Genomic DNA, 26,172 nt, shown 5'->3' on the forward strand with positions numbered 1-26,172 from the left:
CCCCGTCCTCGATTTCTCAACCCTCACCACTTACCCGATGTCCCCCATGACATGTAGACCATAAATCCACATTTAGACCATAAATCCACATGTAGCACATAAATCCACATGTACACCATACATCCACATGTACACCATAAATCCACATGTACACCATAAATCCACATGTAGACCATAAATCCACATGTAGCACATAAATCCACATGTAGACCATAAATTCACATGTAGACCTTCTCTAACTGATGTTTAATCTCTTACAGTTCTGCTGACACCAGTGAACGACATGAGGTCAGGACAGGAAAGAGGACTCCGTCATCTTCAAGTCTCTGACCACAACAGCCTTCACGACAGGCTGTGACAGATGATCCTGGCATTTAAAGACTTTTCACTTTTTATTCTTTGTCATTGTGTATTGTATGTTTTTGGTAACATCTACTGCACGTCTGTCCGTCCAGGGAGTGGATCCCTCAACTGTGGTTCTCCCTAAGGTTTCTACCCTTTTCCCTGTTAGAAGAGTTTTTTCGCTGGTAGTTTTTCCTTACCCTGGTCGAAGGTCTAAGGACAGAGGATGTTACCAACCCTGTGAAGTCCCTGAGACAAACTATGTTTTGTAAACTGTGGGCTATACAAAAAATGATTGATTGATTGATTGATTTAACAGAAAAAAAACAAAAGTATCTTGGAATATCTTGAAATTGTACACAGTCATAGTCAACGACACCCTGAACAAGAATCCGTTGAAAATATTTGCATATCTCTTAAGTAATATTTTTAATGAATTTTTGAAAATTAGGAAAGCGATCCATGCACTTAGGCAGTGACTTAACTTTTGATGTTTTTGGTTTGTTTTTAAAGCATTAAAGCTGCAGGAGTTCATCCATGTCGCCCAGTCGCTGGAAACAAACGTTTGGACACCATAGATCACACAGCAGAAAATAAGGTGAGACGGAGGAAACGATCCATTTGCCCTGATGCACTTAGTGACTTGACTTTTTTTTCAAAAAAAACCCAAAAGTAAATTGGAATGTCTTGAAATTGTACACAGTCATAGTCAAGCATGCCCTGACGAAGAATCTGTTGAATATATTTGCATATCTCTTGAATAATATTTTTAATGAATTTTTGAAAATCAGGAAAGTGATCCATGCACTTGGACATTCCAAGTATGTTGGAATGTCTTGAAATTGTACTCAGTCATAGTCAACGACGCCCTGAAGAAGAATCCGTTGAAAATATTTGCATATCTCTCAAGGAATATTTTTAATGAATTTTTGAAAATCAGGAAAGCGATCCATGCACTTAGGTAAGTGACTTAACTTTTTTGTCAAAAAAGACCCCAAAAGTATCTTGGAATGTCTTGAAATTGTACACAGTCATAGTCAAGCATGCCCTGAACAAGAATCCATTGAATATATTTGCATATCTCTTGAATAATATTTTTAATGAATTTTTGAAAATCCGGAAAGCGATCCATGCACTTGGACATTCCAAGTATGTTGGAATGTCTTGAAATTGTACTCAGTCATAGTCAACGACGCCCTGAACAAGAATCCGTTGAAAATATTTGCATATCGCTTAAGGAATATTTTTAATGAATTTTTGAAAATCAGGAAAGCGATCCATGCACTGAGGCAGTGACTTAACTTTTTTTTCAAAAAAGACCCCAAAAATATCTTGGAATGTCTTGAAATTGTACACAGTCATAGTCAAGCATGCCCTGAACAAGAATCCGTTGAATATATTTGCATATCTCTTGAAGAATATTTTTAATGAATTTTTGAAAATCCGGAAAGCTATCCATGCACTTGGATACTCCAAGTAAGTTGGAATGTCTTGAAATTGTACTCAGTCATAGTCAACGAAGCCCTGAACAAGAATCCATTGAAAATATTTGCATATCTCTTAAGGAATATTTTTAATGAATTTTTGAAAATGAGGAAAGTCTGTGCACTGAGGCAGTGACTTAACGTTTTATTCAAAAAAGACCCCAAAAGTATCTTGGAATGTCTTGAAATTGTACACAGTCATAGTCAAGCATGCCCTGAACAAGAATCCGTTGAATATATTTGCATATCTCTTGAAGAATATTTTTGATGAACTTTTGAAAATCAGGAAAGCGATCCATGCACTTGGACATTCCAAGTATGTTGGAATGTCTTGAAATTGTACTCAGTCATAGTCAACGACGCCCTGAACAAGAATCCGTTGAAAATATTTGCATATCTCTTAAGGAATATTTTTAATGAATTTTTGAAAATCAGGAAAGCGATCCATGCACTTAGGCAGTGACTTAACTTTTTCGTCAAAAAAGACCCCAAAAGTATCTTGGAATGTCTTGAAATTGTACACAGTCATAGTCAAGCATGCCCTGAACAAGAATCCGTTGAATATATTTGCATATCTCTTGAAGAATATTTTTAATGAATTTTGGAAAATCCAGAAAGCGATCCATGCACTTGGACATTCCAAGTATGTTGGAATGTCTTGAAATTGTACTCAGTCATAGTCAACGACGCCCTGAACAAGAATCCATTGAAAATATTTGCATATCTCTTAAGGAATATTTTTAATGAATTTTTGGAAATGAGGAAAGTCTGTGCACTGAGGCAGTGACTTAACTTTTTATTCAAAAAAGACCCCAAAAGTATCTTGGAATTTCTTGAAATTGTACACAGTCATAGTCAAGCATGCCCTGAACAAGAATCCGTTGAATATATTTGCATATCTCTTGAAGAATATTTTTAATGAATTTTGGAAAATCCAGAAAGCGATCCATGCACTTGGACATTCCAAGTATGTTGGAATGTCTTGAAATTGTACTCAGTCATAGTCAACGACGCCCTGAACAAGAATCCATTGAAAATATTTGCATATCTCTTAAGGAATATTTTTAATGAATTTTTGGAAATGAGGAAAGTCTGTGCACTGAGGCAGTGACTTAACTTTTTATTCAAAAAAGACCCCAAAAGTATCTTGGAATTTCTTGAAATTGTACACAGTCATAGTCAAGCACGCCCTGAACAAGAATCCGTTGAATATATTTGCATATCTCTTGAAGAATATTTTTAATGAACTTTTGAAAATCAGGAAAGCGATCCATGCACTTGGACATTCGTAGTATGTTGGAATGTCTTGAAATTGTACTCAGTCATAGTCAACGAAGCCCTGAACAAGAATCCATTGAAAATATTTGCATATCTCTTAAGGAATATTTTTAATGAATTTTTGAAAATGAGGAAAGTCTGTGCACTTAGGCAGTGACTTAACGTTTTATTCAAAAAAGACCCCAAAAGTATCTTGGAATGTCTTGAAATTGTACACAGTCATAGTCAAGCATGCCCTGAACAAGAATCCGTTGAATATATTTGCATATCTCTTGAAGAATATTTTTAATGAATTTTGGAAAATCCAGAAAGCGATCCATGCACTTGGACGTTCCAAGTATGTTGGAATGTCTTGAAATTGTACTCAGTCATAGTCAACGACGCCCTGAAAAAGAATCCATTGAAAATATTTGCATATCTCTTAAGGAATATTTTTAATGAATTTTTGGAAATGAGGAAAGTCTGTGCACTTAGGCAGTGACTTAACTTTTTATTCAAAAAAGACCCCAAAAGTATCTTGGAATTTCTTGAAATTGTACACAGTCATAGTCAAGCACGCCCTGAACAAGAATCCGTTGAATATATTTGCATATCTCTTGAAGAATATTTTTAATGAACTTTTGAAAATCAGGAAAGCGATCCATGCACTTAGGTAAGTGACTTAACTTTTTTGTCAAAAAAGACCCCAAAAGTATCTTGGAATGTCTTGAAATTGTACACAGTCATAGTCAAGCATGCCCTGAACAAGAATCCATTGAATATATTTGCATATCTCTTGAATAATATTTTGAATGAATTTTTGAAAATCCGGAAAGCGATCCATGCACTTGGACATTCCAAGTATGTTGGAATGTCTTGAAATTGTACTCAGTCATAGTCAACGACGCCCTGAACAAGAATCCGTTGAAAATATTTGCATATCGCTTAAGGAATATTTTTAATGAATTTTTGAAAATCAGGAAAGCGATCCATGCACTGAGGCAGTGACTTAACTTTTTTTTCAAAAAAGACCCCAAAAATATCTTGGAATGTCTTGAAATTGTACACAGTCATAGTCAAGCATGCCCTGAACAAGAATCCGTTGAATATATTTGCATATCTCTTGAAGAATATTTTTAATGAATTTTTGAAAATCCGGAAAGCTATCCATGCACTTGGATACTCCAAGTAAGTTGGAATGTCTTGAAATTGTACTCAGTCATAGTCAACGAAGCCCTGAACAAGAATCCATTGAAAATATTTGCATATCTCTTAAGGAATATTTTTAATGAATTTTTGAAAATGAGGAAAGTCTGTGCACTGAGGCAGTGACTTAACGTTTTATTCAAAAAAGACCCCAAAAGTATCTTGGAATGTCTTGAAATTGTACACAGTCATAGTCAAGCACGCCCTGAACAAGAATCCGTTGAATATATTTGCATATCTCTTGAAGAATATTTTTAATGAACTTTTGAAAATCAGGAAAGCGATCCATGCACTTGGACATTCCAAGTATGTTGGAATGTCTTGAAATTGTACTCAGTCATAGTCAACGACGCCCTGAACAAGAATCCGTTGAAAATATTTGCATATCTCTTAAGGAATATTTTTAATGAATTTTTGAAAATCAGGAAAGCGATCCATGCACTTAGGCAGTGACTTAACTTTTTCGTCAAAAAAGACCCCAAAAGTATCTTGGAATGTCTTGAAATTGTACACAGTCATAGTCAAGCATGCCCTGAACAAGAATCCGTTGAATATATTTGCATATCTCTTGAAGAATATTTTTAATGAATTTTGGAAAATCCAGAAAGCGATCCATGCACTTGGACATTCCAAGTATGTTGGAATGTCTTGAAATTGTACTCAGTCATAGTCAACGACGCCCTGAACAAGAATCCATTGAAAATATTTGCATATCTCTTAAGGAATATTTTTAATGAATTTTTGGAAATGAGGAAAGTCTGTTCACTGAGGCAGTGACTTAACTTTTTATTCAAAAAAGACCCCAAAAGTATCTTGGAATTTCTTGAAATTGTACACAGTCATAGTCAAGCACGCCCTGAACAAGAATCCGTTGAATATATTTGCATATCTCTTGAAGAATATTTTTAATGAACTTTTGAAAATCAGGAAAGCCATCCATGCACTTGGACATTCGTAGTATGTTGGAATGTCTTGAAATTGTACTCAGTCATAGTCAACGACGCCCTGAACAAGAATCCGTTGCAAATATTTGCATATCGCTTAAGGAATATTTTTAATGAATTTTTGAAAATCAGGAAAGCAATCCATGCACTTAGGCAGTGACTTAATTTTTTCGTCAAAAAAGACCCCAAAAGTATCTTGGAATTTCTTGAAATTGTACACAGTCATAGTCAAGCATGCCCTGAACAAGAAACCGTTGAATATATTTGCATATCTCTTGAAGAATATTTTTAATGAATTTTTGAAAATCCGAAAAGCGATCCATGCACTTGGACATTCCAAGTATGTTGGAATGTCTTGAAATTGTACTCAGTCATAGTCAACGACGCCCTGAACAAGAATCAATTGAAAATATTTGCATATCTCTTAAGGAATATTTTTAATGAATTTTTGAAAATGAGGAAAGTCTGTGCACTCAGGCAGTGACTTAACGTTTTATTCAAAAAAGACGCCAAAAGTATCTTGGAATGTCTTGAAATTGTACACAGTCATAGTCAAGCATGCCCTGAACAAGACTCCGTTGAATATATTTGCATATCTCTTGAAGAATATTTTTAATGAACTTTTGAAAATCAGGAAAGCGATCCATGCACTTGGACATTCCAAGTATGTTGGAATGTCTTGAAATTGTACTTTGTCATAGTCAACGACACCCTGAACAAGAATCCGTTGAAAATATTCGCATATCGCTTAAGGAATATTTTTAATGAATTTTTGAAAATCAGGAAAGCGATCCATGCACTGAGGCAATGACTTAACTTTTTCGTCAAAAAAGACCCCAAAAGTATCTTGGAATGTCTTGAAATTGTACACAGTCATAGTCAAGCATAACCTGAACAAGAATCCGTTGAATATATTTGCATATCTCTTGAAGAATATTTTTAATGAATTTTGGAAAATCCAGAAAGCGATCCATGCACTTGGACATTCCAAGTATGTTGGAATGTCTTGAAATTGTACTCAGTCATAGTCAACGACGTCCTGAACAAGAATCCATTGAAAATATTTGCATATCTCCTAAGGAATATTTTTAATGAATTTTTGGAAATGAGGAAAGTCTGTGCACTTAGGCAGTGACTTAACTTTTTATTCAAAAAAGACCCCAAAAGTATCTTGGAATTTCTTGAAATTGTACACAGTCATAGTCAAGCATGCCCTGAACAAGAATCCGTTGAATTTATTTGCATATCTCTTGAAGAATATTTTTAATGAATTTTTGAAAATCCGAAAAGCGATCCATGCACTTGGACATTCCAAGTATGTTGGAATGTCTTGAAATTGTACTCAGTCATAGTCAACGACGCCCTGAACAAGAATCAATTGAAAATATTTGCATATCTCTTAAGGAATATTTTTAATGAATTTTTGAAAATGAGGAAAGTCTGTGCACTCAGGCAGTGACTTAACGTTTTATTCAAAAAAGACGCCAAAAGTATCTTGGAATGTCTTGAAATTGTACACAGTCATAGTCAAGCATGCCCTGAACAAGAATCCGTTGAATATATTTGCATATCTCTTCAAGAATATTTTTAATGAACTTTTGAAAATCAGGAAAGCGATCCATGCACTTGGACATTCAAAGTATGTTGGAATGTCTTGAAATTGTACTTTGTCACAGTCAACGACACCCTGAACAAGAATCCGTTGAAAATATTCGCATATTGCTTAAGGAATATTTTTAATGAATTTTTGAAAATCAGGAAAGCGATCCATGCACTGAGGCAATGACTTAACTTTTTCGTCAAAAAAGACCCCAAAAGTATCTTGGAATGTCTTGAAATTGTACACAGTCATAGTCAAGCATAACCTGAACAAGAATCCGTTGAATATATTTGCATATCTCTTGAAGAATATTTTTAATGAATTTTGGAAAATCCAGAAAGCGATCCATGCATTTGGACATTCCAAGTATGTTGGAATGTCTTGAAATTGTACTCAGTCATAGTCAACGACGCCCTGAACAAGAATCCATTGAAAATATTTGCATATCTCCTAAGGAATATTTTTAATGAATTTTTGGAAATGAGGAAAGTCTGTGCACTTAGGCAGTTACTTAACTTTTTATTCAAAAAAGACCCCAAAAGTATCTTGAAATTTCTTGAAATTGTACACAGTCATAGTCAAGCATGCCCTGAATAAGAATCCGTTGAATATATTTGCATATCTCTTGAAGAATATTTTTAATGAACTTTTGAAAATCAGGAAAGCGATCCATGCACTTGGACATTCCAAGTATGTTGGAATGTCTTGAAATTGTACTCAGTCATAGTCAACGACGCCCTGAACAAGAATCCGTTGCAAATATTTGCATATCACTTAAGGAATATTTTTAATGAATTTTTGAAAATCAGGAAAGCGATCCATGCACTTAGGCAGTGACTTAACTTTTTCGTCTTAAAAGACCCCAAAAGTATCTTGGAATGTCTTGAAATTGTACACAGTCATAGTCAAGCATGCCCTGAACAAGAATCCGTTGAATATATTTGCATATCTCTTGAAGAATATTTTTAATGAACTTTTGAAAATCAGGAAAGCGATCCATGCACTTGGACATTCAAAGTAAGTTGGAATGTCTTGAAATTGTACTCAGTCATAGTCAACGACGCCCTGAACAAGAATCCATTGAAAATATTTGCATATCTCTTAAGGAATATTTTTAATGAATTTTTGAAAATGAGGAAAGTCTGTGCACTGAGGCAGTGACTTAACGTTTTATTCAAAAAAGACCCCAAAAGTATCTTGGAATGTCTTGAAATTGTACACAGTCATAGTCAAGCACGCCCTGAACAAGAATCCGTTGAATATATTTGCATATCTCTTGAAGAATATTTTTAATGAACTTTTGAAAATCAGGAAAGCGATCCATGCACTTGGACATTCCAAGTATGTTGGAATGTCTTGAAATTGTACTCAGTCATAGTCAACGACGCCCTGAACAAGAATCCGTTGAAAATATTTGCATATCTCTTAAGGAATATTTTTAATGAATTTTTGAAAATCAGGAAAGCGATCCATGCACTTAGGCAGTGACTTAACTTTTTCGTCAAAAAAGACCCCAAAAGTATCTTGGAATGTCTTGAAATTGTACACAGTCATAGTCAAGCATGCCCTGAACAAGAATCCGTTGAATATATTTGCATATCTCTTGAAGAATATTTTTAATGAATTTTGGAAAATCCAGAAAGCGATCCATGCACTTGGACATTCCAAGTATGTTGGAATGTCTTGAAATTGTACTCAGTCATAGTCAACGACGCCCTGAACAAGAATCCATTGAAAATATTTGCATATCTCTTAAGGAATATTTTTAATGAATTTTTGGAAATGAGGAAAGTCTGTGCACTGAGGCAGTGACTTAACTTTTTATTCAAAAAAGACCCCAAAAGTATCTTGGAATTTCTTGAAATTGTACACAGTCATAGTCAAGCACGCCCTGAACAAGAATCCGTTGAATATATTTGCATATCTCTTGAAGAATATTTTTAATGAACTTTTGAAAATCAGGAAAGCCATCCATGCACTTGGACATTCGTAGTATGTTGGAATGTCTTGAAATTGTACTCAGTCATAGTCAACGACGCCCTGAACAAGAATCCGTTGCAAATATTTGCATATCGCTTAAGGAATATTTTTAATGAATTTTTGAAAATCAGGAAAGCAATCCATGCACTTAGGCAGTGACTTAATTTTTTCGTCAAAAAAGACCCCAAAAGTATCTTGGAATTTCTTGAAATTGTACACAGTCATAGTCAAGCATGCCCTGAACAAGAAACCGTTGAATATATTTGCATATCTCTTGAAGAATATTTTTAATGAATTTTTGAAAATCCGAAAAGCGATCCATGCACTTGGACATTCCAAGTATGTTGGAATGTCTTGAAATTGTACTCAGTCATAGTCAACGACGCCCTGAACAAGAATCAATTGAAAATATTTGCATATCTCTTAAGGAATATTTTTAATGAATTTTTGAAAATGAGGAAAGTCTGTGCACTCAGGCAGTGACTTAACGTTTTATTCAAAAAAGACGCCAAAAGTATCTTGGAATGTCTTGAAATTGTACACAGTCATAGTCAAGCATGCCCTGAACAAGACTCCGTTGAATATATTTGCATATCTCTTGAAGAATATTTTTAATGAACTTTTGAAAATCAGGAAAGCGATCCATGCACTTGGACATTCCAAGTATGTTGGAATGTCTTGAAATTGTACTTTGTCATAGTCAACGACACCCTGAACAAGAATCCGTTGAAAATATTCGCATATCGCTTAAGGAATATTTTTAATGAATTTTTGAAAATCAGGAAAGCGATCCATGCACTGAGGCAATGACTTAACTTTTTCGTCAAAAAAGACCCCAAAAGTATCTTGGAATGTCTTGAAATTGTACACAGTCATAGTCAAGCATAACCTGAACAAGAATCCGTTGAATATATTTGCATATCTCTTGAAGAATATTTTTAATGAATTTTGGAAAATCCAGAAAGCGATCCATGCACTTGGACATTCCAAGTATGTTGGAATGTCTTGAAATTGTACTCAGTCATAGTCAACGACGTCCTGAACAAGAATCCATTGAAAATATTTGCATATCTCCTAAGGAATATTTTTAATGAATTTTTGGAAATGAGGAAAGTCTGTGCACTTAGGCAGTGACTTAACTTTTTATTCAAAAAAGACCCCAAAAGTATCTTGGAATTTCTTGAAATTGTACACAGTCATAGTCAAGCATGCCCTGAACAAGAATCCGTTGAATTTATTTGCATATCTCTTGAAGAATATTTTTAATGAATTTTTGAAAATCCGAAAAGCGATCCATGCACTTGGACATTCCAAGTATGTTGGAATGTCTTGAAATTGTACTCAGTCATAGTCAACGACGCCCTGAACAAGAATCAATTGAAAATATTTGCATATCTCTTAAGGAATATTTTTAATGAATTTTTGAAAATGAGGAAAGTCTGTGCACTCAGGCAGTGACTTAACGTTTTATTCAAAAAAGACGCCAAAAGTATCTTGGAATGTCTTGAAATTGTACACAGTCATAGTCAAGCATGCCCTGAACAAGACTCCGTTGAATATATTTGCATATCTCTTCAAGAATATTTTTAATGAACTTTTGAAAATCAGGAAAGCGATCCATGCACTTGGACATTCAAAGTATGTTGGAATGTCTTGAAATTGTACTTTGTCACAGTCAACGACACCCTGAACAAGAATCCGTTGAAAATATTCGCATATTGCTTAAGGAATATTTTTAATGAATTTTTGAAAATCAGGAAAGCGATCCATGCACTGAGGCAATGACTTAACTTTTTCGTCAAAAAAGACCCCAAAAGTATCTTGGAATGTCTTGAAATTGTACACAGTCATAGTCAAGCATAACCTGAACAAGAATCCGTTGAATATATTTGCATATCTCTTGAAGAATATTTTTAATGAATTTTGGAAAATCCAGAAAGCGATCCATGCATTTGGACATTCCAAGTATGTTGGAATGTCTTGAAATTGTACTCAGTCATAGTCAACGACGCCCTGAACAAGAATCCATTGAAAATATTTGCATATCTCCTAAGGAATATTTTTAATGAATTTTTGGAAATGAGGAAAGTCTGTGCACTTAGGCAGTGACTTAACTTTTTATTCAAAAAAGACCCCAAAAGTATCTTGAAATTTCTTGAAATTGTACACAGTCATAGTCAAGCATGCCCTGAATAAGAATCCGTTGAATATATTTGCATATCTCTTGAAGAATATTTTTAATGAACTTTTGAAAATCAGGAAAGCGATCCATGCACTTGGACATTCCAAGTATGTTGGAATGTCTTGAAATTGTACTCAGTCATAGTCAACGACGCCCTGAACAAGAATCCGTTGCAAATATTTGCATATCACTTAAGGAATATTTTTAATGAATTTTTGAAAATCAGGAAAGCGATCCATGCACTTAGGCAGTGACTTAACTTTTTCGTCTTAAAAGACCCCAAAAGTATCTTGGAATGTCTTGAAATTGTACACAGTCATAGTCAAGCATGCCCTGAACAAGAATCCGTTGAATATATTTGCATATCTCTTGAAGAATATTTTTAATGAACTTTTGAAAATCAGGAAAGCGATCCATGCACTTGGACATTCCAAGTATGTTGGAATGTCTTGAAATTGTACTCAGTCATAGTCAACGACGCCCTGAACAAGAATCCGTTGAAAATATTTGCATATCGCTTAAGGAATATTTTTAATGAATTTTTGAAAATCAGGAAAGCGATCCATGCACTTAGGCAGTGACTTAACTTTTTCGTCAAAAAATACCCCAAAAGTATCTTGGAATGTCTTGAAATTGTACACAGTCATAGTCAAGCATGCCCTGAACAAGAATCCGTTGAATATATTTGCATATCTCTTGAAGAATATTTTTAATGAATTTTTGAAAATCCGGAAAGCTATCCATGCAGTTGGACATTCCAAGTAAGTTGGAATGTCTTGAAATTGTACTCAGTCATAGTCAACGACGCCCTGAACAAGAATCCGTTGAAAATATTTGCATATCGCTTAAGGAATATTTTTAATGAATTTTTGAAAATCAGGAAAGCGATCCATGCACTTAGGCAGTGACTTAACTATTTCATCAAAAAAGACCCCAAAAGTATCTTGGAATGTCTTGAAATTGTACACAGTCATAGTCAAGCATGCCCTGAACAAGAATCCTTTGAATATATTTGCATATATCTTGAAGAAAATTTTTAATTAATTTTTGAAAATTGGGAAAGCGATCCATGCACTTGGACATTCCAAGTATGTTGGAATGTCTTGAAATTGTACTCAGTCATAGTCAACGACGCCCTGAACAAGAATCTATTGAAAATATTTGCATATCTCTTAAGGAATATTTTTAATGAATTTTTGAAAATGAGGATAGTCTGTACACTGAGGCAGTGACTTAACTTTTTATTCAAAAAAGACCCCAAAAGTATCTTGGAATGTCTTGAAATTGTACACAGTCATAGTCAAGCATGCCTTGAACAAGAAACCGTTGAATATATTTGCATATCTCTTGAAGAATATTTTTAATGAATTTTTGAAAATCCGAAAAGCGATCCATGCACTTGGACATTCCAAGTATGTTGGAATGTCTTGAAATTGTACTCAGTCATAGTCAACGACGCCCTGAACAAGAATCAATTGAAAATATTTGCATATCTCTCAAGGAATATTTTTAATGAATTTTTGAAAATGAGGAAAGTCTGTGCACTTAGGCAGTGACTTAACTTTTTCGTCAAAAAAGACCCCAAAAGTATCTTGGAATGTCTTGAAATTGTACACAGTCATAGTCAAGCATGCCCTGAACAAGAATCCGTTGAATATATTTGCATATCTCTTGAAGAATATTTTTAATGAACTTTTGAAAATCAGGAAAGCGATCCATGCACTTGGACATTCAAAGTATGTTGGAATGTCTTGAAATTGTACTTAGTCATAGTCAACGACGCCCTGAACAAGAATCCGTTGAAAATATTTGCATATCGCTTAAGGAATATTTTTAATGAATTTTTGAAAATCAGGAAAGCGATCCATGCACTTAGGCAGTGACTTAACTTTTTATTATTTTTTTTCATTTTGATTTGCCTTAAAGTGTTTGATTTGCCTCACAAAGACAAGAACAGGAAATCTTGAAAGTGCCAAAACATGAGCAGATCAGTCAAGGATTATTTAACGGCGGCCTATGCAGTGCCAAAACCCTACAGCTCAACAGCAAGATAAATGATTAATTTTGCATAATCCATCTGAGTGAACGTGTTTGTCTCTGTGGCAGCCGGTGACAGGGCGACTTCTTTGGCTGTTCTTAGATCTGTTTGTGTTTTCCACAATCACTTAGGAAAATTGCGTTAAGGACGTTAAAACGATGAAATCCCAACAACAATAGTGTCACAGACGTAGTCACCTTGAAATCAGTGCCAGTAGATGTTATATCATACCACAACATTTACAGCAAATGGGCTTTCTCCACTGTAACATATGGCACAGATGACCTTTAATATGGTATAATTAAGCCAAACTGTCTTAAATGTTGACTAAAAACAGTTCAGAGAACAGCCAAACAAACCCTGCCAAGCTGCTGACAAATCAAGGTGGAAAGGGGAAAAAAAGAAACGATCGATTTAGCTGGTAAAGACAAAAATGTTCACTTCTGTCTCAGCTCATATTCTGCTTTGTACAATCCCTGGTTTCATGCAATTTGTTAATGAACAAACCAACCACTCACATTTAATCAAAGGGTTTATTGTGTTGGAACATGACAGAAGTGGGTAATGAAAAGGTACCTGGAGCTACACTTGGCTTTTTATTTTGGAGAGACATGGACCCAAAAGTTCTCCAATTGGCTGTGAACTGACTCACCAATCCTGTGTAAAGGAGCATTAACTCTGGATTAACATGAACGCTGTGGAGGAGTCAACTGAAACGTTTCTCATTCACTTTAAATAGAGCAGTGTTAAGCATCGCCAAATGCATCATGGGTCCACTGCTTCACTTAACTTGCACCACGTGCGGCAGAAGTTGAGAAATGTGCAACTTTCCAAGCATTAACTTCTGTGTCAGCTAATCTAATCACATTTACCGTTCAGGTTGTTCTCTCAGTTACTCAACGGATGTCATATCGCCATCACCTTAGCCACTTTAGCAACTCTTGCTACACAGTACCAAACATGTAAATCCAGCGTAAATCTGGTTTTTGCTGACCTTTATTGCAGTCATGATTAGATTTGCTACATAATTATTTTTGAGTCAATATTAATTGTGTAAAGGCTCTAAAATGTGAGCATTACCGCTCATCACAATCAAATCATTAATGGCTCTACAGTATATTCTGTTGCAAGGAGGGAGACTTAATGATACGAGTTACATTTTTTTTATTTGAATTGATAATAATACAGTAAAATACAGAATGATTGAGTTGCAGCCTTTGCAATTTGCTAATTTGATTTAAAAACAGCTAATTGCTCAGCCCTACCCTCTTCTTTTATCCCCTAATCCTCGGTCCGTCCACAGCTCTTTTCTGCACCCACCACTCAGAAACTAATTGCAACGACTGACTAGACACACAGGAGGCTGAGAGCCTGAGCTGACCTCTGATCTTATGTTATTGACTTTAGCGCAAACATCAAGTGCGAGCTATAGCACTTGATGCTGGAGACAGTTATTAAGTATACAGTTTTGCTTCAGGTGATAAAAATGCAAATATTTTACCACCGACCAATTTCTTAACAATGAAATGATAAGTGCAATATGCTCGGTGCCATTAACCCACTTCACTCTAATAACACTGACTCGTCATCGCGGATCATTTCTTTGTTGAATATATTTACATAAATGCATGCCAATCAGGGATTTTACAAATCTGAAAAAAGTCAATGAACTATTTTCTCAATCCATATTTATAAATGTACTTCACCCTTTCAAACTCTGCCTGCACCTTGTTTCCTTTAATCGGGATTGAAATCCATTGTGCAGTGGAACCGTCACCGACCCACCATCCACCACATCAGCTTGACAAAAGCCACGCTGCTCATGAACCAGAATCCACTCATACATACTTTAAATCAGTTCCATTATGTTGCAAAAACCATTCGCAAGACCTGCCAAAGCAACACCCATAGCTTTTAGTAGAACAAGCCCATTGTATCTGCTCTATTGTGGCAGAAGATGTGATAGTGTGAGGGGCCTATATTCACACGCAGCACCTAATAATGCATGTAAAACATTAACCAAGGTGTTTGTCGCAGGCATCGTTATTAAGCAACCAACAGTGAGATGACCAGACTCACTGAATTCATTCACAATTTAAAGTATAAAAATTAATAAAATTAAAGACAGTAAATAGATTATCACCACTGCGTTTCCCTTACAGCAGATTTGTGGGAGCATCCTCTCCTTCACCAGCTGACTCAGGGGCTTATTACTTGGAGGTTCCAAGTTTATTTCACAAACTGGCCCTAAATCTCCACAACTGATTGACTATTAAAGTGTCCCTTTAAGGAGAATTATGTGATTTATGTGCCATTTATGCCCTATGTTTATAAAAGTAATGGGTGTGTCAGTGAATAATAATTTTTTGAAATGTTCCTGTAGATTGGTTCGGCCAGCAGCCACAACACGGCAACAATGTAATCCTGTGTGGCAATTACGACATTCTATCTTATGTCCACTAAAAGTGTGTTAGTCTGGCCCAAAAATGTTATAATAGACACCAGTGCGCACACACACAACTCAAGTTACTGCTCATAATAACTCATATTTCTGTCAATCAGTCAATGAAATTCATTCCACTACTGTCATCCCTTTGTCCTGACCAGAGCAACTCGATCGTGTTGAAGATGGCATGAACCATATCAACCAAGACATGAAGGAAGCCGAGAAAAATTTAAAAGATTTAGGGAAATGCTGTGGGCTTTTCATATGTCCATGTAACAAGTAGGTACTGACAACGTGCCTCAAAGGTTCTTTACATATGTGGTGGCGTCCAGTTTTCCTCTTTTTTTTTTGGTTTTGTTTGACTTTCTTTTGTCACAGTGAGTGTCTGAAGTTGTTGTCTTCTCTCCTTTGTCTTCTCTTTATCTCTCTCTTCCTCTCCTCTTCCTCCCCCTCTCTCTTCTCGTGCTTCGTTCTGTGGGGGATAAATGACTTGTGTTTAATCAGAGCAACTGGAGCGCATCGAGGAGGGAATGGACCAAATCAATAAGGACCTGAAGGATGCAGAAAAGAATTTGAACGATCTAGGGAAATTCTGTGGTCTTTGCTCCTGTCCATGTAACAAGTAGGTGCTGCTTGCCTGCCTGCCTGCCTGCCATTCAAAGATACGAGTAAATATCTAAAAAAAAAAAATTTAAAAATAAAAATAACCGAGGTAGAAGTGACATCACGATGGCCATCAGACAATAGTCCGCTCTGCTCATGCTCCAAATAAATCCTGACTCCAGCCTTTTCTCAGCCATGTGCTTTAAAATACACACAAACACACACATGCACTGCATATTTAAAGTCGAACTGAAATTGGAATTAGTTTTTGTGTTAGGAAATTTTGGCCCTTCCAGTGGTTGATTGACATTTTATTGTAAAGGTGGCGGGCTGCTAATTTCACGGTGAACTGCTAATTGTACAGTGTGCCACTCGACATAAATATTCGCAAGGAGCCTCAACAACTAGCCTCATGGGAGCTAGGGTTAGTATGAGGGGCAAAGCTAATTAGTTGCTTTATTCTGTGATTTCACACATGTGAGGAGTCATTTATGGGTAGTGTGTAACTTTTAAATATATCTGTATATTACACAGATATATTAAATTCAATCCGTTGACTTCACACAATGCTGCTTTAGCCAAGCAGCTTCACATGACTGTTGAGATTTTGGCACTGTGCCGTTCCAGTCCCTGAACTGCATTTTGACCTGGACAGTTCATTCACAGCAAAAGTAAATTGGTTCAGAAGAAGGAAACAAAGAACGTGCAGTATTTGGATGCATGTTGGTGCATTCCCAACTCACTCGGGTCTGATAGTATTGCTGGACTTAGCCTGTTTTCAGATTAAGGATGCAGCAAACAAATAATGTTGTATTCTTTATATTTATAAAGACCAAACAAAGGCAGCATAAAAATCAACAAGATCAAAAATAACCAAACATTAGCCCAATAATATGTGCTCTAAGAACAGATAGGACTAACAACTTTTAATGTCTTCCCACACAGATCTCAGAGTAATTAAATTATCACTTGTGACTCTGTCAAGTGGAACCAAAAATCTGTTACTCCTGACAATTATGTAGGGGATGGTGTGAAGTCTAAATGATTTACTGACTGATTTCTCATTTTAAAATATTATGAACTAATGTTGATTTCAGTTCGACTTTAATGCAACTTCTAATGATGAATGCAGACACATACTTTGATCATCTGCAGGCACATGTAGCAGCCTTGGATTCTTACTAAGACTCTCTTGGATTGGCCTCTAGAGTTAGTACCCCAGCCCCACAACTGGTGAGCATCCCATAATCCACCAGTCTGATTCACTGATACATAATTGGCCTCTGAAGGTAGCACTGAGGCTTCTAAATTACAGACCGTGATTTAATAATGTACACACTCAACCCAGGCATGTGCAAATAGAGTTGGCGAGATCCCAATCCAGAAGCCAACACGTCCAATCCTCCACATAAGCTCTCCTCCACTCTGTCAAGGCCAGGGTTCAACAATAAGTACCTCTCTCAACACCCTTCCACCAAGTGCCCTATTCTCTGAGCTTCCACTTATTCTTCTTTACAGTGGGAGTCATATACATGCAGGCGTATACACTGTTGAAGCCTCTCCTGTCAAACATTTGTACTCATTCCTCCAATATAGGAGGTTGCTTTTCATATGAATACAAAGTGATAGGACTAGCAGTAAGTCAACAATAACACCTCTTCAGCTGTTGGCCTTCCCAACTTCAATTCCACTTAGATGAAAAAGAGCAGGGCTGCGGCTCCCGAAGCATCTTGGCACTCAGATCATTATCAATGTTGAGCCAGTCTGGTGATCCAGTGATCTTGGTTCCAAAATGTCTTTGGTCAGCCTGGTCCAGGACTGTTTGACACTTCTCCTCATCTGCATGACCTTTACCACCACACCGCTCTAACATCCAGTAGATCTTCACCTCTCTGCGGGCAAACCAGATCTTTTTGTTTCCCTCCCTTCCCCCACCGCCATTTTTAAACCACCGAGCGCCAATGACATGGAATGACTGGCGAGCATGACCCTTTGAATGCTCATGCATGCATGACGATGCAACTCATAACAGCAATGCTACACGTGAAGACACTGAGATCATGATGCTGATGTTAAATATGGAATGATGTTGATGATGTTGATGAACAAATGTTTTTTTTTTTATAATGAACGAAAAAGCCTTGTCTTGTTTTTGAGAGGAGAAATCCCTGAAAAGAAACATTTAAAGCAGATAGATGTAGAACAAATAAGGTAAAAGTTGCTGTATATGGTATTCATGGACTGTGAAAATCATGTTGGCAAAAACAGCAAAACAATATTGATTGTTTCCCCTCGTCAATAAGATTACAGCCATAATTTTGTTTTATTGGGCCAAATCAGAGATATAAAAGAAATAAGTTGAAAATATATGAGGCTCTCAACAGTTAATAAGATAAAAAAAAACCCAACTATAATATTTAATCACTATTGAATCATACCAACTATAAAGATGTGTCAACACATTTCAGCTTCATAAAAAGTTATTCAAAAATATTCTTATTGATTTATCTGAGATCATTTCCCTTGTTGAACACAATCTGTCATGTGACTTAAACTGTCTGCAATAATCATTTAACCATGAGGTATAAACAGCCTAAAGATGCCAATTTAGCCCTGATGAAGTCAAATAATCCTGATTTGCTGCACTGGCTGCTCAACAACTTGTTGGCGTGTTTTTTACTGTTAATGCGATTCAACAGCAGTGAAACTGTAAAGACTTTTTAACTCATCACCCTCTTGAGTGTCACAGATGTTCTCAATTTCGTCTTATAGATTTTACAGATCCTGAATATTTACCACACCCACGTAGCACCAGCTTACTTTTTGACAAAAATAGCTTCTTGCTCACACAGATGTGTGATGTGATCACACACACGATCAAGAAAATAATGAACTCCATGACACTCAGTTGTCCTGACTTCACATTCACACAGTCTGATCAAGAACTTTCCAGTAGCACAGCAGAGTTTGAGTTTATATAATTGGGAAGAAGAAATAACATCCATATCGTATTTGATACTCTATTACAGACGTTAAAAGATGCATTGTATCTGAGAAACAGATTTAAACGCAATAAAGAAATTAAAAGAGTGATATTGTCAAATGCTAGAAGGAAGGTTGTGAAATCCTCACAAAGAGGAAAAAAATGACACGATCAAAGGAAAAAAAATGTATAATCCGTTTCTTCCTTGGAGCTGAAAACTGGGTTACAACACATGCATGGAGAGATATTTTTAGGGATACAGTCGCATCTGTCTGTAAAACGGCGAAATCGTGTAAAAATACCACATACGCGTGGTGCCTTTGTCTTCACATGGCTCCACGTGGTGCTACAGCTCACTACTGCTGCTGCTGCTGCTGCTGCTGTTGTTGCTGCCGCTGTTGCTGTTGCTGCTGCTGCGGCCTTGTTTTTTCCTCCCTCTGGCTCTGCTGCAGTTTCTCTGCAGTGCCGTCTCTCCTGCAGAGCGTTGTGCTAACGTAGCACTGACTGCTCAACATTACTGTTTGTTAAGCTCCTGCAGGAGAACTTGCTCACATGTAGGTCAGCAGACAGAGGCATGATAGCATGCTGGGAAGTCAACTCAAAGTGAATTCACATATATACACGGAGGCTAGAATGATGGGAGATGTATTTTCCCACTTTTTTGGGTGCCCCATATATTCCAATTCTGCCCGTCTGCATGCCACAGGGAGTGGATTTTGATTGGAGGATAGCTCAACTTGCAGGTCACTCCGGGAATGGATCAGATAGACCGTTAAACAGCGGGATCTGTGATACTCATTGGATCTAATCACATCATCTTGGTTCAATCAGATCAAAACTGATTAGGGAAGTGCATTATATCCACTCTGAAGGAGCAAACTGCAAAGGAGAACAAACTGGATATCAAATGAAAGGACAGTGAGAGGAGACGAAATGAAACAACCAATATGTACATTAGTAGAGAATGGGGAATGAAAAATAAAGGAGGTAGAAAGAGAAAGGACTCAAGGCAAGGGGAGCATGTGTGTTTACCACACTGGTTGTGTGGCAGCAGGGACAGGCAGCTCAGCGATGCCTTGCCTCAGTCCATTTCTATTAATAAATGCAGTGTAGGAGGCAGAACCATCACCATTCCTGATGGAGCCAGAACACACCAACACGGCACTTCAAGGTTATACAATAAAGCCTATAGCAACTGACGCTGCAACACGGCTGCAAGAAATATATATTGCTGTATTATTCTTATATGATAGTAATAACATTAATAAATCTATGAGTATTTATACATGTGAAAAGATGCGTGACAACCCTGCCTTCAAAAGTGCCTTAAAACTTTTATCTTTGTCTTTGTGCCAAAACAGCTGCTGAAGCTGATCTTTAACACACAGCTGTATTTACTGTTGTATTTGTCAGTAAATTGATCTGCCCTCGAAACAAAGGCAGGTACAAGCGTGGGCTCACACTCCTCTGTTTCACTGCGACCTGACGTCCCAGCTTGTCCAGAGACTTAAACCTGGAGGCAAAGCAGTGACATGTTTAAAGAAGAGAAAGGATGGGGGGGAGGGTTTGGGGTCACTAGGTGTATGAATAATGACTCATGATGTTATTCTCTGTTAACTACCTCCAGTTCATTGTTTTATTTTGTTTCTTTTACTCGTTTTGCAGTTTGTCCTCCACATTTATCGTCGTCCCCCCCCCCCCGAATAATGTGACAGTCCTGTATACTCTGTGTTGTGTGTCTGCCAACAGCTCATCTATTCTCTGTTTTCTGTCACACTGTGGGAGTGGGGAGGGGTTTTATTATGGCAAAGATGTAGAAGTCTCAGTGGGATTGTTGATCCTTAATATCGTAGCTATTTCAATGCATGCCTGAATTGTACATACACAGATGTGATTTTGCATACAAGAAGTGCCTGGTTCTGAACAGTATGTTATATATCTAAAAGATATAACATCACATACATTAGTATTGTGTAACTACAGAATGAGCCTGTACCAATCAGCCCATGCCTGCTATGCTTTGCTTGACTTAGTCTAGTCCCCACCATATATTTATGTGCTGGATGCATGAAGCCAAGTACAATAACACCTCTGTGTCACATGCTGACATGTTGCAGTGCCTCAAATCCAAGGCTCTCACTGTAGATTTTGACTGATGGGGAGTCTGCTTGGTTGAGGTAGAAATGTCAAGTGTTTCAGTCCAACAGTTGAGTAACTGTCCCCCCTCATCCTCCCTATCACTGCCGGTGGCCAGGATGAAGAGTGGAGCCAGCAAGGCCTGGGGGAACAACCAGGACGGGGTTGTGGCCAGCCAGCCTGCCCGTGTGGTGGACGAGCGTGAACAGATGGCCATCAGTGGAGGCTTCATCCGCAGGTAAGAGGGAGGGATTTCTGTGCATCGAAACACCTGAAGCTGAAAACTGGACAGAAAAAAGAGAGGGTGAATGTAAGAATAATACAAATAGTGGAGAATATCCAATCCATTTTCTACCACTTCATCCTCCACTTGAGGAGCCAGAGCCAACCTGAAAAAAATATAACAAGCTCATTATGGAGTAATGAAAAACAACAATTAAATAAACTAAATTAAAATATATTCACCTCACTAGCGCACATTTTATTCTACGGATTTCTGGCAATAATAATTATCATTATTCATTAGCATTAAGTTTTACTGTATCTTAAGAATATTTGAAGATATAACACAACAATATTACTCATCCTGTTGTTTTCTGTCCATCAATAAGTTTAAACCACAGTTAACTGGTTACTAGTTTCTTCATCTTTCACTATAGGAGAAAAAAAATTCTCAGACATTCATCAGTAAAAGATTTGTAAATTCTTATCTTGATAATCTTTTATGGACATTTCACTCAGCCCTAGTACTTTTGTGTAGTTAAGTTAAGGTCTTTGTGTAGCTGTAGTTTTGTCTGTTTCAGGCACAGATGTTCACTAAATGTTGATTGATTTGTGTGTCACTCCACAGCCTTTCCAGAGACACCGAGCATAGATAAATGTTGACGTTTTTATGAGGTTACACTGCGGGATGTAACAGAAAATAATCTACTGTGCAGATTAGTCCTCTGTGCAGGTGGTTGGTCTGAGTTCAGACTCTGCTCCTCAGAAAGGTGAAATATGGAGGAGAATGTCACAGACGGAGCGGGCAATGCCTTCCTGAACCTGGTCACTGTGCCAGTATGTGCTGTGTGTGTGTGACCTGGTGTTCATGCAGACACAACCTCTAATCTTGAGACTGTGTGTGTGTTCAGGGTAACAGACGATGCCCGGGAAAATGAGATGGACGAGAATCTCGAGCAGGTGGGTGACATCATCGGTAACCTGCGTCACATGGCTCTGGACATGGGCAACGAGATTGACACCCAGAATCGCCAGATCGACAGGATCATGGAGAAGGTACAGTCCTGACATTATAAGATTTTGATTAAATGTTTTTTAACGTTTTTACAAAATCATTGATTGATGATTTGATTGATGTGGAACACTGACTGATCTTCACACTGACTGAACCATGTTGTAAAATGCTGACGCTCGTGTCTCTTCTTCTGTTTGGAAACATATCAAAACGACTATTAACCGCCATTACTGCAACGCAATATAATACCATGTATTATTCATGTCTCGCAAAATGGAACTTTCTCATTTCCCTCTCTTGTTCTGTAGAGAAAAGCAGCATAAGCAAATACTCCTATTGACAAATTCACCGTTAAGGAAAGTCAGCAGTATGAAGCTGCATGAAAGAACAAAATGAATGCAGGAGCACACTCGTCACTTATGTGAACACTAATGTTTGAACAAAGAAAATTAATTATTTTCAGTTCTTTTCAACCAACTGCTTATATTTTACTACTTTTTCTATGAACAGTCACAAAATAAAGATACCTGCTGTGCTTTTAATTGCAATTAAAAAACTTAAATTTAATTCTTGTTTTCCTCTCAGTACCTCTACTGTATTGATCCACAGTAGTTGACTGAATCCTGTCCAATCTTATTGTAAGCAGATGTTTTTACAATTATTATTGTTATTTCAACCTTTATTTACACAGGCATAAGATAATGTAATATTCATGTAAAAGAAGAATAAAATGCAAAATTATGAAACGAATGTTTAAAACAACCAGATTTATTGGACTCGATTGACTTTTTTATTTTTGTACATGAATAATTTTTATTAAGACAATTTAAGAACAAAATCAGTGATGGCTATAACCAATAACATGGGTCTTTCTGTGTGTAAAATTCTGACATTCATGGTTATTAGTCAACTTCCTCAATAGTGGGTCCCTGAGAGCTTCCTCCTGCTTGACCACTGCAGCTCCCTGGTGCTGTTCCCTGGTACAACTTTGTCACAATGGGCTTGCAAACCTTCTCCAGTTCTTTCTGCTGATGCTCATACTCTTCTTTCTCCGCCAGCTGGTTGTTCTCGAGCCAGGAGATCGTCTCGTTGCACTTGTCAATGACCATCTTTTTATCCTCCTCCTTAATCTTTCCTTTCATACTGTCATCCTCAACACTGCTCTTCATTTGGTAAGCGTAGGACTCCAGTGAGTTCTTTGCTGCGACCTTGTCCCTCTGCAGATCATCCTCAGTTTTATACTTATCAGCGTCTTGTACCATGCGCTCAATCTCCTCTTTGCTCAGGCGACCCTTGTCGTTGGTGATGGTGATTTTGTTTTCCTTGCCTGTGCTTTTGTCGGTAGCGGACACGTTCAGAATGCCATTGGCATCAATGTCAAAGGTTACCTCCACCTGTGGAACACCTCGGGGTGCAGGAGGGATGCCTGTCAGCTCAAACTTGCCCAGCAGGTTGTTGTCCTTGGTCATGGCTCTCTCACCCTCGTATACCTGGATCAGCACACCTGGCTGATTATCTGAGTATGTGGTGAAGATCTGGGTTTGCTTGCTCGGGATGGTTGTGTTACGTTTGATTAGAGGTGTCATGACTCCACCAGCAGTCTCAATGCCTAGAGACAAAGGAGCCACATCCAGCAGCAGCAGATCTTGTACATTCTCCGAGGTGTCCCCCATGAGGATAGCAGCTTGGACTGCTGCACCATATGCCACAGCTTCATCTGGGTTGATGCTCTTGTTCAGTTCTCTGCCATTAAAGAAGTCCTGCAAGAGCTTCTGGATTTTGGGAATTCTTGTGGAGCCACCAACCAGGACAATATCATCGATCTTGGACTTGTCCATCTTGGCATCTTGTAGAGATTTCTCAACTGGCTCCAGTGTTCCCCTGAAGAGCTCTGAGTTGAGCTCTTCAAAGCGAGCCCTTGTGATGGAGGTGTAGAAGTCGATGCCCTCAAACAGAGAGTCGATCTCAATGCTGGCCTGGGTGCTTGAGGACAGAGTCCTCTTCGCTCTTTCACAAGCTGTTCTCAGCCTCCTCACTGCTCTCTTATTTTGGCTGATATCTTTCTTGTGCTTTCTTTTAAATTCCTCTAAAAAGTGGTTGACCATGCGGTTATCAAAGTCCTCCCCACCAAGGTGAGTATCTCCTGCTGTGGCTTTCACCTCAAAGATTCCGTCCTCAATGGTCAGGATGGACACGTCAAAGGTGCCACCACCTAGATCGAAGATGAGCACATTGCGTTCACCTCTTTTACCTTTGTCCAAGCCATAGGCGATAGCTGCTGCTGTGGGTTCATTGATGATCCTCAGGACATTAAGTCCAGAGATGACTCCAGCGTCTTTAGTGGCTTGCCTCTGAGAGTCGTTGAAATAAGCTGGCACTGTGATGACTGCATTTGACACCCTCTGTCCCAGGTAGGCCTCAGCTATTTCCTTCATTTTAACTAAAACCATGGATGATATTTCCTCTGGGAAGAAGGCCTTGGTCTCGCCTTTATACTCCACCTGAACTTTGGGCTTTCCATTATCACAGATCACCTTGAAAGGCCAGAGTTTCATGTCAGACTGGACAACAGAATCATCAAACTTTCTTCCGATTAATCTTTTGGCATCAAATACAGTGTTGGAGGGATTCATAGCGACTTGGTTCTTGGCAGCGTCTCCAATGAGCCTCTCTGTGTCAGTGAAGGCCACATAGCTGGGGGTGGTCCTGTTGCCTTGGTCGTTGGCGATGATTTCCACCTTGCCATGTTGGAAAACCCCAACGCATGAATAGGTTGTTCCCAGATCGATGCCAATGGATGTTCCCTTTGCTGAAGACATCTTTCCTGTTCTCTCAGTGCTACGTGCTCTGTTGCTCAAAGATGTTGAAGGTTCTCAGCAGAGTCTCCTCAGGTTGTTTCCTTTGTGTCAGCTTCTTGCCAGCCAGTGTCGTTTCTTCTGAAACTTATGCCTGGACTGACTCAGGCACTTTGCTTATATAGTTACAACCAGGATTCCAGAACAGTCCAGGCCCCTCCCCTGTCACTCCTCCATGCTGAGTGACTCAACTGATAATAATAGGAACTCACTCAGCTGCAGCCTGGTGCTAGAGAGTCGGTGAATATTCCAGACTGGGACAGAAGGTTTTGCTGCTTAGCCAAAGTTGACACTGAGAAGATCACATTGCTGAGGTTGGAGCTGTAAGGCTAAAATAGGGAGGGCTGTCAGAGGGTGAACATGTAAGTGTTTGACACCACTACTTTATCAACATTTGCTTTCTGTTTTAATTCTTCTTCTTGTTATGAATACAGCTTCACATGTTGAAAGTCTGTAATCTATGTTAACGCTCTGCGTGCAGGGCGTGACGGTCCCCAGCGTCCCCAGCGCCGCACATTGACAAGGCGCTGACATGCTTTCATCTTGGTATTGACCTTCTAGGTTTGCACACATGCACATATCACCTCCCCTCCCCATTGTAAATGTTGTTCTGTGTGTCGTCCGTCAAGCTTTTTCAAGATGATTGTCCTCGTAAAAAGATGATTTCTTATACTCCGTATATCATTCTTTCCAAAGGTTGTATATAGTGCTGACTTGATGGCTCTCTAGCTCACCTGTGAAGTTTTTATTCTCTTTATGAAAGTATACATATATATATATATATATATATATCATATATTATTATATATCATATATCATATATATATATACAATTACGCCGCTCTGGATGACAAGTATAATAGGAATGCTAAACAAGCT

The 26,172-nt window shown here is 37.9% G+C and overlaps 2 protein-coding genes across 2 annotated transcripts; one reads left to right on the plus strand and one right to left on the minus strand.

The window, feature by feature from the left end:
* Positions 1-15,372: 15,372 nt before the first annotated feature.
* Positions 15,373-22,761, plus strand: LOC310934708 (synaptosomal-associated protein 25-A-like; the record flags this gene model as incomplete). Its single annotated transcript, XM_083898503.1, has 5 exons — positions 15,373-15,376; positions 15,984-16,101; positions 21,320-21,439; positions 22,335-22,479; positions 22,747-22,761. The coding sequence occupies 5 exons, from the start codon at positions 15,373-15,375 to the stop codon at positions 22,759-22,761; spliced, it is 402 nt and encodes a 133-aa protein (XP_083754629.1).
* Positions 22,762-23,186: 425 nt separating this feature from the next.
* LOC310935356 (heat shock 70 kDa protein) lies at positions 23,187-25,392 on the minus strand. The gene has a single exon (XM_083899234.1). The coding sequence runs from the start codon at positions 25,255-25,257 to the stop codon at positions 23,341-23,343; it is 1,917 nt and encodes a 638-aa protein (XP_083755360.1). The 5' UTR covers positions 25,258-25,392; the 3' UTR covers positions 23,187-23,340.
* Between the last annotated feature and the right edge of the window lie 780 nt (positions 25,393-26,172).

The sequence above is a fragment of the Microchirus variegatus genome (genome assembly GCF_963457635.1).
Source record: "Microchirus variegatus genome assembly, chromosome: 12".
Taxonomy (NCBI): domain Eukaryota; kingdom Metazoa; phylum Chordata; class Actinopteri; order Pleuronectiformes; family Soleidae; genus Microchirus; species Microchirus variegatus.

Bases quoted from the DNA above. Each gene is read 5' to 3' on its own strand.
- LOC310935356 (XM_083899234.1), bottom strand. From the start codon at position 25,257: ATGTCTTCAGCAAAGGGAACATCCATTGGCATCGATCTGGGAACAACC.